Source organism: Aptenodytes forsteri, unplaced genomic scaffold (assembly GCF_000699145.1).
Source record: "Aptenodytes forsteri isolate BGI_AS27 unplaced genomic scaffold, ASM69914v1 Scaffold296, whole genome shotgun sequence".
In the NCBI taxonomy this organism is placed as follows: domain Eukaryota; kingdom Metazoa; phylum Chordata; class Aves; order Sphenisciformes; family Spheniscidae; genus Aptenodytes; species Aptenodytes forsteri.
The window spans coordinates 1,810,612-1,825,363 of record NW_008796181.1 but is presented as its reverse complement, the minus strand read 5'-3'; the positions used below and the strand labels follow the sequence as shown (position 1 = coordinate 1,825,363).

General features: G+C 40.0%; 1 protein-coding gene across 1 annotated transcript in view; it reads left to right on the top strand.

The window, feature by feature from the left end:
* Positions 1-14,752, top strand: part of KMT2C (lysine methyltransferase 2C) — a 204,663-nt gene that overhangs the window by 53,368 nt on the left and 136,543 nt on the right. Inside the window, 1 exon segment of the mRNA XM_009287803.2 lies at positions 10,032-10,170. Within this exon segment, the coding sequence (XP_009286078.1) occupies positions 10,032-10,170 (139 nt within the window).

Sequence of the window (14,752 nt, the reverse complement as noted above, 5' to 3'; positions counted from 1 at the left end):
GGCCCAGCCGTTTTAATGGCAGTCCAGGAAACAAGTTGCTACCCTTAACAAAATTCTGTAATCTCATATGTAAAAAGAGGCAGAATTGGAAGCATAGCCGGGTAAGCTGTGTGCTGCTCTGATCATTTCAGTATGGGTTATTATCCCCGCCAACTACAGTGATTTCTGAGCCCTGCCCGTTTTCTGCCACATGCTATGTTTGGTTTGGTATAAATGAAAGTAGAATTCTTAAAGATGGAAAGAGAGGGGGATTTGGAATTGGAAAAAGGAAATGTGGGGATTTGGAAAAAATACCTGTTTGGAGCTAAGTCAACTTTTTCCTAAAAGATGGTGCTGGCAGCTGCTTCTACTGAATCAATGACTTTCAGCTTCTCGTAAACCTCAGGACAGACTCCTTCCCTTTACCCACCAGCCCTGTCTCTCTTGCTCATTTCTTGGGTCCTCTCTTAGTGACTGTTTTGTTTCTCAGCTTCATATTGGTCTTTCCGGCTGTCTGTTCCTTCATTTTTCTTCACTGTGGTTCCTACCAGTGATGTTGCACTGGTATTTCTCTGTCCGACTGATGTTGAGCTTACTCATCCCTCCCATCATTTTAGCACCCACAGTGTCATAGCATGGTTGAGGTTGGCTGGGACCTCTGGAGATCGTCTGGTCCAACCCCCTGCTCAAGCAGGGTCACCTAGAGCTGGTTGCCCAGGACCATGTCCAGACAGCTTTTGAATATCTCCAAGGGTGGAGATTCCACAACCTGTCTGGGCAACCTGTGCCAGTGCTTAGGCACCCTCACAGTAAAAAAGTTTTCTGATGGCTCAAGCAGGGTCACCTAGAGCTGGTTGCCCAGGACCATGTCCAGACAGCTTTTGAATATCTCCAAGGGTGGAGATTCCACAACCTGTCTGGGCAACCTGTGCCAGTGCTTAGGCACCCTCACAGTAAAAAAGTGTTTTCTGATGTTCAGAGGGTAACTCCTGTGTTTCAGTTTGTGCCTCTTGCCTCTGGTCCTGTCAAGACCTTCCGGCCATCAACACCTTCCACCTTTCTAGCTATCAGTAAAATACAGTTTGTTGTAGAATACTGTGTTTTCCTGTAGGTCCCCTTGTGTTGCTCCTCTCCGTAAGAGTAGTTTTCTTCTGATGAGTGAGTCTCTGTAATGGCCAAAAAAACCCCAAACCAGAACACAGAAGTCTGGAAAGCATGTGCCTGTGTGTGCCCACATACGTGCAAATATAAAATTGCTAATTTAAAGAAAGAAATAATTTAACAAATACATCCTGGTAAGCTTATTGTAGGTTTGGTGGCCCTTTGCTGTTAATGAAGACTTGTCTTCCACTTCTTTTTCCCCATCTTAGTTTCAGCAAATTTCTATACTTGGTATTTTCTTGGTTCTGCATTTAAATTGACTGAAACTGAATTCTGTGTGTTAATTCTTTGATTATTCCCTCTTTTTTTGAGAACACTTGTAAAATATCCAACTCCTCCTAGAATCTGTAATCCTTCCTGCCTTTGTCTCACATAAAAATGTTGAGATTCAGACATGGATCTGGGAGAAGAGCAATAAAATAAGTTTATTTTAACTGCCGAGTCTCTTGGGAAACTCCTAGTAAATCCATCAGGTATTCTGTTTACTATCTGTACCATGTCAACCGATTCTTAAAATAAATTAGTACTTAATAACAGACCCTTACCTCCCCATGGTGTCTGGAGGCTTCAGAATTGATAGCACATAAAAGAATCTGTATGATTTTATCAACCGATAGCTCCTTGCCTGTGTTATTGTCGTTAGTAGTGTTATTTTCAGACTCAGTGAAATTGCCTGGCCAGTTGATTTCTTGCTGGACTTCACCTTAACTCCCTGAAGATAAGTCTTCCTCTAATCAGCCTCTTTTGTCTCCGGGCAAAGCACAGAAGAACCAGAAACAAACGCTTTGCAGTGGAGGAAAGTTATCTGTGTAGAAGCTGCCAGAGAATTTTGGACTAATTCAGAATCTCATCAGCATTGAAGCAGCCTGAAAAGCACTTTTCTAGAGAAGAAAATTCTTGCAATATCCTACTTTATAAGAGGAAATACAGTCACGCTTTGCAACGGTATGAACCATACTGAGCAGAGCCTGCCACTAAGACAAGTAAAACACACCTGAGACCAAGTCCTGGTTTGGGTGAATTAATGGCAAAAGCTCTTGTCAACTTGTTAACGCCAAAGGCCATTTAAAATCCGCTTTGTGCTTTTCGGATAGATACTGAGGCCTCATCACTATACTGCTTATCAATTCTAAAATTAATGAGAGGAAGAATTAACACCATTGAGGGCATTGCCTGTAGATTAAATTTATCCATAAATATTTGGGGCAAATATGTGCTTAAAAATGCACTTAAATATGTTTTAAGGCAATTAATATTCCCTGTACTGATTATAAAAGGAGTAGTTCCTTCTTTCTTATGCAGCTGTCTCCTATCTGTCCGGCCACTGGAAAAATCAGCAGAACTGAAGCATCTTGTTGTTATTATTATAAGCATCTTATTATTTTTCTTTGTATTCTGGTAATTTGTTTGGAATAAGGAAACCAGATGCAACAGGAAGTTATTTGGTATTTGCCTTTAAATCATTATAGGCTTACTCGATAATAACATTTATCATCATGCATGCTTAAAACGGGCCATTTAGAAAAATCTGATTTTTTTCCTTCTGACCGATACCTCTGTCCCTGGTGTTTTGAGAGCAGGTGGAATATTTTGTGGTAGGTGGAATCTGTTATTTCCAAATAAATTCTAACCTCACTGAGTTTTTCATTGTGGAGGTTATTTCTGAAATGCAACCTCTCTTCTTGCTTATTTATTCGATACTGCTTTTGCAGTTTTGGTATCAAACTATGCTTTGTTAAATGTAACCAACAGGTTTTGGAAGGAGTTTTCAAGGACCCAGGGTATTCCACCTTCCCATTGCCCTGAAGCTTAATGCTGCTGCTGTGTCATTAGTGACATGGTGGGAGAATTTGCGTTGACATTACCAGTCAAATATATTGAAATAGTAGCATGTCTCTTGTGTGCTGTAGACTCTCTTCCTCACTGGAAACAGTGCTGTTTTGTGTACATTTTAGTTCCATGGACCTGTCTTAATTTTTAGTAATGCTGTATTGAGGCTGACTCTCCAGTTTGGTAGAAGAAATATTAGAGAAATTCAGACCTCAGTCCCACCTAATTAAAATCATAGTATAAATCAAGCTGGCATTGGAGTCCCATAAGCATCTGCCCTGGTAATCCTTTTCTAGGTCAGGTACAAAAGGGAAGAAAGTAGCGGGTAAAATAAACTTACTTAGTGTAATAAAAGAGGTACCCACCTGCAAAGCACTGAAGACTGACCATGGAAAATAAAATGGCTCTTAAATTCAGTAGTAATGCATGTAAAAGAACATGCAGGGGAAAATCATCATACTAATTCTGTATAAACAAAAATCGGCTTTCAAATAACTGTTGCTACCTGAGCAAGTGGTACTGTAGTTCTTCCGAGAATTGCAGTAGCTTTTCTAAGTCAAAGAAGGAAATCAAATTCCAGGAATTACTGGCAAAGGGATAAGGGGGAAAAAAGCATCAGTGTGGGGGTTTTTTTAACTGTTGCTTTATAAACCAGTGGCGTGACTGCATATTAAATGCCATGTGCGGTTCTGCTTCCCCTTCTCCAAAAGGATGAACAGTAATTGGGAAAGTACAGGAAAGGCCAACGAGTAGGACAAGAAGTAAATAATAGCTTCTGTGCAGGGATCAGTTAAGGTAAGACTTCAACCTGAAATGATATGACTGGAGAGGAATTTAATAGGGCCCCGCAAAATGATGAGTGGTATGGAGAAAATGAACAGCGAATGATGATTCATCTTGTTTTGCAACACAAAAATAAGGGGACATCAGGTCATGTTCAGAGCACAAAGGTAGGTGCATTTGCACTCAGCATCTACTTAAATTATAGCATTCATTGCTAGTGGATGCTTTGGGCATGAAAAATTTACATGGGTTTCAAAAAGACTTGAACAAATTAATGGAAAAATAATCAGTGAGTGCTGTTGAATACCACCCCTAGCTTAGGAAGTTCTTCGGTCACGGATCACTTGGAGCTGGTTATCCATAATATGGTATCTTGTGTTTAGAATGACCAAAATTATAGTTTAAATGGTCCTACATTGAAAACCTTATCTTTATTTTATAACCGGTACAAAATTTGCACAAAGTTATTTTCTGTATAAAATGTATTTAATAAATAGGAGTTCCATTTGAATGAAAAGTTATCAAAATACACACTGAAATGTACAAAAAAGAATAACTGCAGGCTTTCTTCTCATCTCCATGTAACAACTGTTACAGTAAGTACATCACCATGATGTCCTTCAGATAGGAAAAAATAGATAAGTGGTGGTTATAAAAGAAAATACAACATGTGCAGCACTTGCAAAAAAACCCCAACGAAACACTTCTGATGCGGTCGTACATTTTGTTGTTTATTGTTGTAAGTAAAATTTTACAATGTTGACCTAAGATGAAGAAAGTATGCCTCTGTCCATGGAGAAATGGTTCTTGCATGTGGTTATTACAGTCACAGTCAAACTTCAGTATGCTTTTTTCCCCGGCTCTCTGCAATGGTTGTGTTTTTAGCAGGCAAGAATATGTGGCTATAAACTCAGTGCAGCCCAAGTAATGGTGGCAGCTATTAGCAGCTGTCACCCTCTGTGTGTCTTTCAATATACCTGGGCTTGGCTCGCTGCTGTCTGAAAGGGTTGCAGGTGATTTGCACGGGACTGGTTAGCCACAGCGTGTCTGTCTGTTTCCCCGTGTTTGGCAGCTAAAACCTATACGTACTAAGTTGTAGTATGTGAAAGATTTCTGCACCTAAGTGATCGCTGTGCATGCCAGTTTGAATTCCTCAGACGCTAGCAGGAGTGGGGATGTTTCTATGACATTGTGTCCAGAACAATAACAGAATTATGAACTCTGACTAGTGGAAACTTGTTTTGTTCCTAAATTAGGACAGTGAGTGAAACTTGGTAATTATCGTACTAGATAGGCATTTTAAATCCATAATTTACATTCCCTTGTTAAGATTTCTTTTCATAATGTTGCTACACTGACCTGGTTTCTTTATCTGTCTAAACTACTAGAACTAGAGCATTTTGGTGTTGCTTGTACTTCTGTAGACCCCTATGAGGCTGTGTAAAACACCTTGTCCTGTTAGCCATTTTCTGATGCAGCACTACCCCTTCCTTGTGCAAAAATAACAATTGCATCTGCTGGTTAAAAGCTTGTTATTCCTTCTTGCAGAACATCTCAGTAAGCAACAGTTGAGACCCCTGGAATGTCCCTTCTGTGTTTGGTGATACTGGTATTTTCCAGCCTGCAATACTTTATGTTGTTACTGAAAGTTTTGGAAGCTCATGACATTTGCTTTGTTTTCTGCCAAATTAGCAGTAGGTCTGACAGTAGAGTCCCAACCAGTAAACTGGTTAAAGAGTCAACTATTTACATCTAAACAGCAGTAGAATATTTATTTTATGTTTATGACAGCTGTTGCGATTTTTTTTTTTTCCCAGTGTCACTACATACTGAATATTATCTCATAAGGTTTTAAAGAAGATTTTTTTTTTTGTGGCAGAACTCTTTACCATATTTTCAGTTTTTGACTTGCAAAGTAGTTTCTAACTTAAAAAAAACCCAAACTTTTGGATATGCTGGTGTCTTTTCATTGCCCGATTGCCTTAGCAGACCCCACACATATATCTCCTCATCTTGCTGTAGGTTTACCCAAGTGGCTTGTGGAATAGCATCTTGTGATTACTAGAAAACAGAAAAGGTCTGTTCGTAACAAAAGAGCAGTTTAGACCTTTAGCCGGCATTGCTTCACTCTTGCTTCATCACATCCCCAAAGAAATCTGCGATCATGTAATAAAATTGCAGCCATCACCAGTCTCCTCTTTCCCACAAGCACGCATGTGATGGTCTGTGAGGGAACCACTGCCACAGATGGCCTTACAAAAACCAGGGCTTCCACCTGTGAGTCTACATGTCCCATGCACGTCTGTGCCTTAGAAACCTCTCTCCGTGTATCTGAAGGTAGAGCAGGAAGAGAGGAAATTGTCAACACAGTTGTTCTTCTGAACGTTATAAATCTCTATATAAGATGTGTAAGTAAGGAGACCAACTAGTATTAGGAAAGTGGGTAATCATGTGATTGACTGAGAATGGTATGTGCTGTTTTGTTCCTAAATTAGGACAGTGAGTGAAACTTGATAATTATCGTACTAGATAATTCACTACGTTTTGCTCTAGAAAGAGGAATAAAAATAATTATTAAGAGAAGAAATTTTTGAATGCTTAAAATATGCCCCCCCCCCCCCCCCATTTGAAAAATTTCAAATTACTTCTTCAGTATTGTAAACCTTACGGACTTGTCTTTTCAACCCAAAGTCCAATGTATACATCTTAGGCAAATGCGATGAAAGTCTTAATTAAAAGAGAAATTTAATGCACATGCTGTAAATCTTATTAATCCTAGTGACTTTCCTGCTTATCTGTCCCCAGTCCATGTTAGGGTTGTTTTTTTTTTTCCCCGCTGCTTTTTCGTATCTCCATCCTTGGAGATGCTTAAAAGCCATCTGGGCATAGTCCCGGCCAACCAGCTCTGGGTGCTCCTGCTTGGGCAGGGGTTTGGACAAGGTGACCTCTGGGCTGCCTTCCAGCCTCAACCATGCTGTGATTCTGTGAATGTTACCCAGGTTGTAAAGCGTATGGAAGTCTCAACCCTTTTGGTGGCCCATGTGGATAGGAACTTTACTCCTTGTACTTCAGGGGATTTCTTTTAACTGTAACAAGTAAAGAAGGCCTTTCTGTCCTCACCAGTCAGGTGGGGAAGAACTATTGATGTAACTGTCTTCAAATAAAAAATTTTAAATGTATTTTCCTAATGTTTTAGTAAAGGATAGTGACATTAAAGAAGAACTTAGAGACATTTGGGAATTGTGCAGTTAGCTTTTTTAATTCTTGGTTCCCCCACCAACTCATTATACATGGGCAAGACCTTCATTGTGACAGAAACAGTCATGAAAATAGGATGCAAAATAAAGCCTTATATATGAATCTGCAAATGAGCTTCACATTTATTAATTATTCATGGTTCCTTCATTCCCAGAAGCTTCAAAGTAGGATGCCATAACCCAGTCTGATGAACGTTCATTAAATACAGTGAAAAGCAGTTAATGTATTGTGCCAGATGCTTCCAAGAACATCTCTGAGGCAGCGATGAGGGTATCTGCTATCCTTTTGCCGTGCCAGTGCCGGACTCCCATCTCCTAGGAGTTTGACTCATGAAATGCATTACTTCTGTTCTTCCTTAATCTTCTGTTGGAAAACTTTCACAAAGTTGAAGTACGGCACACACAACTAACATAAATGCTATTTTCATTCTGTTTAGTGAGCACCGTGTTTTCAGTCTTCCAACGGCATATTGAGACACAGTTTGGTTTATTGCAGAGACAGCAGTTGAGATGTTGTTTGTCTCATTTAGTATAATTTGGGTCCCTTCTTTTCTAGGGAAGCAAACAGCAGGGGGAAAAGCACCATAAGGATGTAAGCTCATATAGTCATAGTGTGTAGTGAAACAATCTGTGTCTTCTCACACAGTCCGGAGTTCTTGAGAATGAGTTAGTGCCCGTGAACGTTGCCTTTCCAGTGTAATGGGTGCCCATTAATGTATAATGAGATGAAAGCTGGCAAAGAGTAAATGGCTTTTGCTTACTTGAAAGTTTCTGCAGGCACACAATAGAGCAGAGTTCCTTTTGCAGAGTTTAACTAGGTTAAATAAAGTTGCCAACATGGATCAGAGCAAGGCCACAATTTCTGGTGGTCTTCCTTGAGCACTGCGTCCATGGTTGTCCTGGGCTGTGCTGTGGGTTTTGTTTTTAGTGACTTGGCGTCTGCCTGTCTTACAGGTGTTTATGTTTTGTGCTCTTCATTGAGGCTGTACTTAGAAATTTGGGGGTTACTTGCACAAAATTACCCTTCCGACCTGACATCCTTTGAAAACTAACTGCAGACTGCCATGAATGGCTCCACTGGAAATCCTCGTCCAGAAGTGATTGTAGGGATTGTTTGTTCAGATGTGCCAAAAACTAAGGGTGTGGGATTGGATTTGGTTTTGTTTAGTTTTCTGTATGGAGCCATTTACTCTTACAAGGGATGTATTCCCAACAGGATATTTATTTAGGGTCAAATGATTATCCAGCATTTTTTTTTTCCAGGATAGGTTGGTGGACTGGGTTTAACACGAGCCAATTGGCTTTGGGACAGGTAATCATTTTTGGATGTTTCAGATGTCCAAAAACATTTCAGATATATGTTACTGAGTAGCTTAACTGAAATAGGTGAAGCAATTCCAGTTTACACCAATAAATATCTGGCACGCACAGTCATGAACAGGAATTTCTTACTCTTTTTTTCTTAATTTTGTGGTTCTCTTCAGTATGTTTTAGATGCCTTCATTGAGGGTTTTAAAAGTTGCATGTTGTCTTCCTAAATGAGTTCACTGTAGGTTAAAGAATAGTTTTACTTAATCTCTGTACATCAAACAAGAAAGATTTCCCCTTCTCCATGTGCTCTAGTGGGCATATTATTTCAGTGTTACAGACCAAGCTGTGCAGTTTTATGTTCTGAGAATTTTCCTTTTATTGGTCTTATAAATAAGATTAAAGCTTGTAGCAGGTTTTTGTGCACACCCACCCATGTCGCAGATTCTTCTACCCATCCATTTCTCCACTTGAATCATTTATCCTTTGCAATATTTGATGATATTTTGTCATGTTATGTGTTAATATTTTTAAAAAGTGAATGTATCTTATGCTTAAATCCTCTAAATAATCTGTTGCTTTACTCTAACTGGACTTCTTTGAAAGGGCGGTATGTATTGGCCTCTTAGCTCAAACCCATGTTCACTGGAAGTTTTAGGTGGCATGCTGGACTGTGGCGTGCGACCCAGGCGCAGGTCCTTGGTCTGGCTCTGCTGTGGGGACAGATGTAGCAGCCGTGGACACTGACAGGAGGAGGCAGTAGTGTCTTAAGCTGGGTATGCCAAAGAACATCTGCCGGAGTCCTATGGTTTTTATGTTATTTAGGTTTCAAAATCAAAGTATGGAGGAGTGCGGAAATACCAAATTTTACTGCTCTAAACCCTTGTTCCTGTGCATTCTGATGCACTCGGAGTGGTGCGTTGCAGTGTCCCCCTGGCAAATCCCTGACTCACTCAGTGCAAAGGAGTGAACCAAACAGGATTTAAATTCACAGACAGTGGCAACTTGGTGTTTCATGTTTCTGAGCAGAAACAAACTTTGCAGGCAAATAGTAACATTGTCAGCTGTAGGTGTATATATTTCTGTCTAACAACTAATCTAAATTAAAAGGATGCTGCAAAAATTGCTTATTTTCCTACAGTTCAGAATGAAGTTTAAGCTGGCATAAGCAGTGTCCTTCCTTCCTACACCTCCTCAACCCTGTTCCAGCATAGATTTAGTGTAATCAGGAATGAACTAGTGCAGGGGATTGATCAAAGTTAAAGTTAATCTGGGAGGAAAAAAGGTTTATTATACCCCAGATTAGTGTGCTCACCCTGATGTTTGTTCAGGGATGACAGAGCGGGTGCACAAGAGGAGATGCGGGGAGAATGAGATTTGTCTAAAACTGCAACCTCGTATGAAAAGGTTGTCATTGAACAATACTCCCCCTGCCCTATTCCTCATTACTTATTGAACATGTTTAGTTCACAGTGGTATGCTATGTTATGGAAATTACTTTATAAGCATTCAATTTCATGTTTTGGCTAGATGTGAAGGATAATATTTTCCTACTCTTTTAATTTTGTTGTGTCTTACACACATAGTTACATGGGTTAATCTATTTATAAATAAAATGGATGTTTGCATCACAAGGGCAAGCTTACAGATGTGTTTATAGTCTAAATAAATAAAATAATAAATAAATAAATATTATTCTTATTTTTTAAACAGACGTCAAAGAGCAATCTGCAGAAGAGGATGCCCAAACGGAAGTGGACAGCACCAAGCAGCTAACACCAGTCCTTCAGCGCTCAGTATCTGAGGAGTCTGCAAGCTCCACTGCCTCTGTGGGTGTGGAAGCTAAAACCAGGTGAGTGAGCGAGGAGGCAGGTGCTGAATCAGGGGCAGGGCTGGGAGTTGGTAATGGGGTGCAGAGTGCTTGGGGTGCAGGCTTGGGACATGCCACTGGTGCTTTGAAGTGCTGGCAACAGCAGCCCGTGCTTGAGACTGATGGCTTAATTGGCATGTAGGGAGATCAAGGTGAAAAGCACGTTCCTTGAGTGTTGTCCTCGGACTACACTGGTAAACCCTTGAATTGCAGCATATTAACTGGGGAGTTGGTAATGGGGTGCAGAGTGCTTGGGGTGCAGGCTTGGGACATGCCACTGGTGCTTTGAAGTGCTGGCAACAGCAGCCCGTGCTTGAGACTGATGGCTTAATTGGCATGTAGGGAGATCAAGGTGAAAAGCACGTTCCTTGAGTGTTGTCCTCGGACTACACTGGTAAACCCTTGAATTGCAGCATATTAACTGTTTAAATTAAAACATAGGTAAGTGATATGAGATAAAATGTGATTACTGAAGCTTTCCTACTGAGAAAATGGTGTATTAGCAAATCCATATAAAGTTATTTCTGAAGCTTCAGCTTGTATGTCTTTATTTTCAGGAACAAAGTAAAACAAATCTCTTGTCATTTCTACTGTGTTCTTCCTTATTTCAGAATTTATAATACAGAAAATAACGTTTGTAATTTTTTTAACTTTTTATCGATAAATTATCCAAAAAGCAGTGAAAGTATTAATTAGATGAGTTGAAGGAAACCAAAACACAGTCTGTGATCGCTGTTGAAACAGTATCACAGAATTCTAGCAGGGCTTCAACAGAGAAGCTCTGATAACAGCTTTTAACACAGTAGCGGGTCTCTTCTGCTGCAGAGATTGCTGTTACCAGTTACCAGACAGTTACAGGTGTAATTATATTTTGACAGACTTGCAGAGAATCATCGTCATCATTTTATTTCCTCCTAATCTGACACACAGCATATTTTTCATGCACAAAAAATTACTTCATCTATTTGCTGCATATATAATTTTCATGTTTTACATGCTCACAAACTTCTTAGGTTCCAATAGATGCTTCCCTTCTTACAGAGAATTTCTGTTAAATAGATCTTGTGTGTGTACCTGCAAGAAATACACAAAAATTTCTGTTCTTACTGGAATTTTCCAAAGCTGGTATTAAATTGCAGTAAATATGTAGAGCAGCTTGACCTGAACAGCTGTTTTGGTTCTTTATTTGACCCTGTTTTGGATCATTTGCAAAAGTTTTAGTGCTGTTTCATCCGCTCTCTGTTCTTCTCAAGGTTACTTTCTTGCTGTTATCATGAATAGTTGATTACAGCACTTTCCCTAGCCATAAACTTGTTTCTTAAAAGCTGGACAACAGCATTCTAAAAAAACCCCTCCTGCATGGTTCTCAACCAGCCCTTATTTGCCCTCAACTTACTCTTCCTTTGAACTGAAAGTGTTCACTTCAGTTACTCAAGATTGAAAGGCTATTATGGGCCCATTGCTTTGGCCAATCAAAGCATTAAAAAGCTAAGTGCTATTAATTTTTAATTAAAATAACAATGATCAGACCCTGTCTCTGACATTTTGGAAAGAAATGTATTAAGGAGATGTGAAACAGTTAATTGGGAGTCATAGGTTTCTCTGATCGCAGGTAATTTTGGTTCTAGACTTAGATGCAGAATTGGTGTTAGCTGCAGAAGTCATTGATGTCCTCATAACAACGGGGGGAAAAAAAAGATGTCAGTTTTTTTTGGCACTGTGTCTTGACACCTAGCAGAAGAAAGCCTCTTCTGATCTGTGACTTCTTGATCAATCATCTGTATTGTTGTCTATGATGTGCTGAAGCTGCCACTGAGCTGTGCAGGGGTAGGAGGACTGGATTCTGGGTGGCTTAACTCCGTTCTCTTAGGAGAAAATACAGCGTGTGAAATAACACACACTGATGACGTTTGGTTGTGTAACGGTGGGAGGAAATGTATCAAGATTTAGGGTTAGGTGTGACTCCATAGACACTTTAAGCGTGTAACTTGAGGAAGTAGTTTTGAAGCCAATTTCCAAATTAATCATACTCATCAGCTTCATCTCTTTTTTTTGTAAGCTTTTCTGTTTCTGTTTTATAGTATAAGTAACTTAGTCCAGTGGAAATGTTTGTATATTTAGAAATAAATTTAGGTATGTGAGACGTAGGAGAATTATGGGAGTTTATTATAACAGACAGTGCAGAAACTGCTTAGAACACAGAAAAGAACCAAAGCTTCCACCAAGTAGGTGCAGGTGTAGGTGGAGCTACTTTTGCATCACTTTTTTCAGAGTTGAGTATAAGACAATTCTGGGTTTCTGTTTTCAGTAGTGAAGATAAAGAAGTTAGAGAAGCAGAGGACACAGGGCATAAAATGAAGTCTTGTACATGAAATAATTTAATAATTTGCTACTGAAAAACAATGATTTTAACATAGTAGGATATATCAGAACTAGGATGGGGATTTCCGTAGCTGAGACATTATCCAAAGCTTGGCTTGTGTGGTGTTTTTCTCTGGATCCTTCCTGAGACTGAGGCTAAATTAAGAACATTCAAGAGAAAGGCGAGAGAGAAGATGGTGAATGTTGGAACCTTTCTGAGGTGGGATATGGGAGTCCAAGAGACTGTTAACTGCAAATGGGATTGGGGCGGGGAATTTAACAACAGATTTAGGATTAGTGCTCAGAAAGCAGTGTGCTAAAAACCATTAAAATAAATAGTATCTGAGCCATACTGGGGTAGGGAGGCTGAAAGGGGTGAGGCGTGTGTGTGTGTGTGTGTATGCTCAGAAGGAATGAGTGAGTTGTTGACCGCATGTGGGGAGGGGCAATAAGGTCAAGCAAAGATAAACTATCAAGGCTGGCAGTGGTAAAAGTAATGCTGCCAGCTCTTATATATCATGCGCGTCATGGGTTTTGGAGCCTTTTGCTTCAGTTGTTCCCTTTTTCTTTTTATAAGCCTTGTGAGAAGCTTCTGTCAGCTCAGGACTTATGGCTGAGTGGAATCCAGCTTCTTCGAAAGGAGTCTGCTCCCTTGGTTTGTGCTGCCTGCAGAGAGCAGGGGAAGTGCAGCCCATGAGGCAGGCAAGCAGCCAGAAACCAGCTGTGACTTACAGCAGAGCCCACTTTTACCTTCCTCCTCTGTTTCCCACATTGTCAACTCCAAGCATTAAAAGCTAACGAGAATGTCCTAGAAACACAATTTCATAGAAGAACAGAACACCTTTTGGTTCATTTTACTTTCCGTCTACTTTCGGAGACTGTAAATTGCATTGATTGCGCATTTTCAGTCCTTTTGCCATAATCATGAAGACAGAACATTCTTAAATAAGTAGAAGGTGAGATTTTCACACAGCTTTTTTGATTTTGATACTTTGGTCTGCTAAATATCTGCTCTTGTGAGACTGTCACTAAAACTACAAAAAAACCCTGCAAACACACCTTCCTGCTTTCCTGCTTCACTTGTAATTGGACAAAGCACATAATTTTCATTCCAGACCAATTGCACTATTCTCCCTTATTTTGTTGCTGCTGCTAAGATCAAATTTGGAGTCTGGAGACAGAGGTCTGGGGTGTTCTATTCCATCGAAAAGATGTGGTTGGCGAACATCTGTTGATTGTGTGAACAAAGAAAATGGTGAAAAAGTAGCAGTGAACTTCTTTATCTTTGTTCCTTATTTTTTTTCTTTTTTTTTTTTTTTAAATCTTCAAAGAAAGCGCATTACAAAACTTGCAACACTCTGGAAAAAGAAATTGTGGAGTGGCAGAGAGATTGGATAATCTGAACAGAATAACACTGCAGTGATGGAAGGAGAAGCTAGATCTTTAGGCAGGAGGGAGTTAGATAAAATATTTAATATTAAAAAATAGGTTTAAAAAATTGTTAAAGTTGCAAAGTCAAACACATATTTTAGGAGATACAAGTATTAGGATTAATTTTGAAACTCTGATTAGGGTCACAAAAATGATCAGGGGGATGGAACACCTCTCCTCTGAAGAAAGGCTGAGAGAGTTGGGGTTGTTCAGCCTGGAGAAGAGAAGGCTTCAGGGAGACCTTATTGCAGCCTATCAGTACTTCAAGGGGGCTTCTAAAAAAGATGTTGGCAAACATTTTAGCAGGGCCTGTTGCGACAGGACAAGGGGGAATGGCTTTAAACTAAAGGGGGGGAGATTTAGCCTAGATCTAAGGAAGAAATGTTTTACGCTGAGGGTGGTGAAGCACTGGCACAGGCTGCCCAGAGAGGTGGTGGATGCCCCATCCCTGGAAACATTCCAGGTCAGGTTGGACGGGGCTCTGAGCAACCTGATCTAGTTGAAGATGTCGCTGCCCACGGCAGGGGGGTTGGACTAGATGACCTTTAGAGGTCCCTTCCAACCCAAACTATTCTATGATTCTATTATTTCTTTTCGTGCACATGTATTGCGATACAGTTTGTAGTTGTACATGAATGTTTTTCTACAAGAATTCTTTCTGCAGAGAATGGACCTTATGCATGAAACAGGGCACCTGAAATCATTGCAGAGTTTTACCTTTACACTTTCAGATCTAGATCCATGTAAGCATTTACAGTATCTTCCTCTGAAG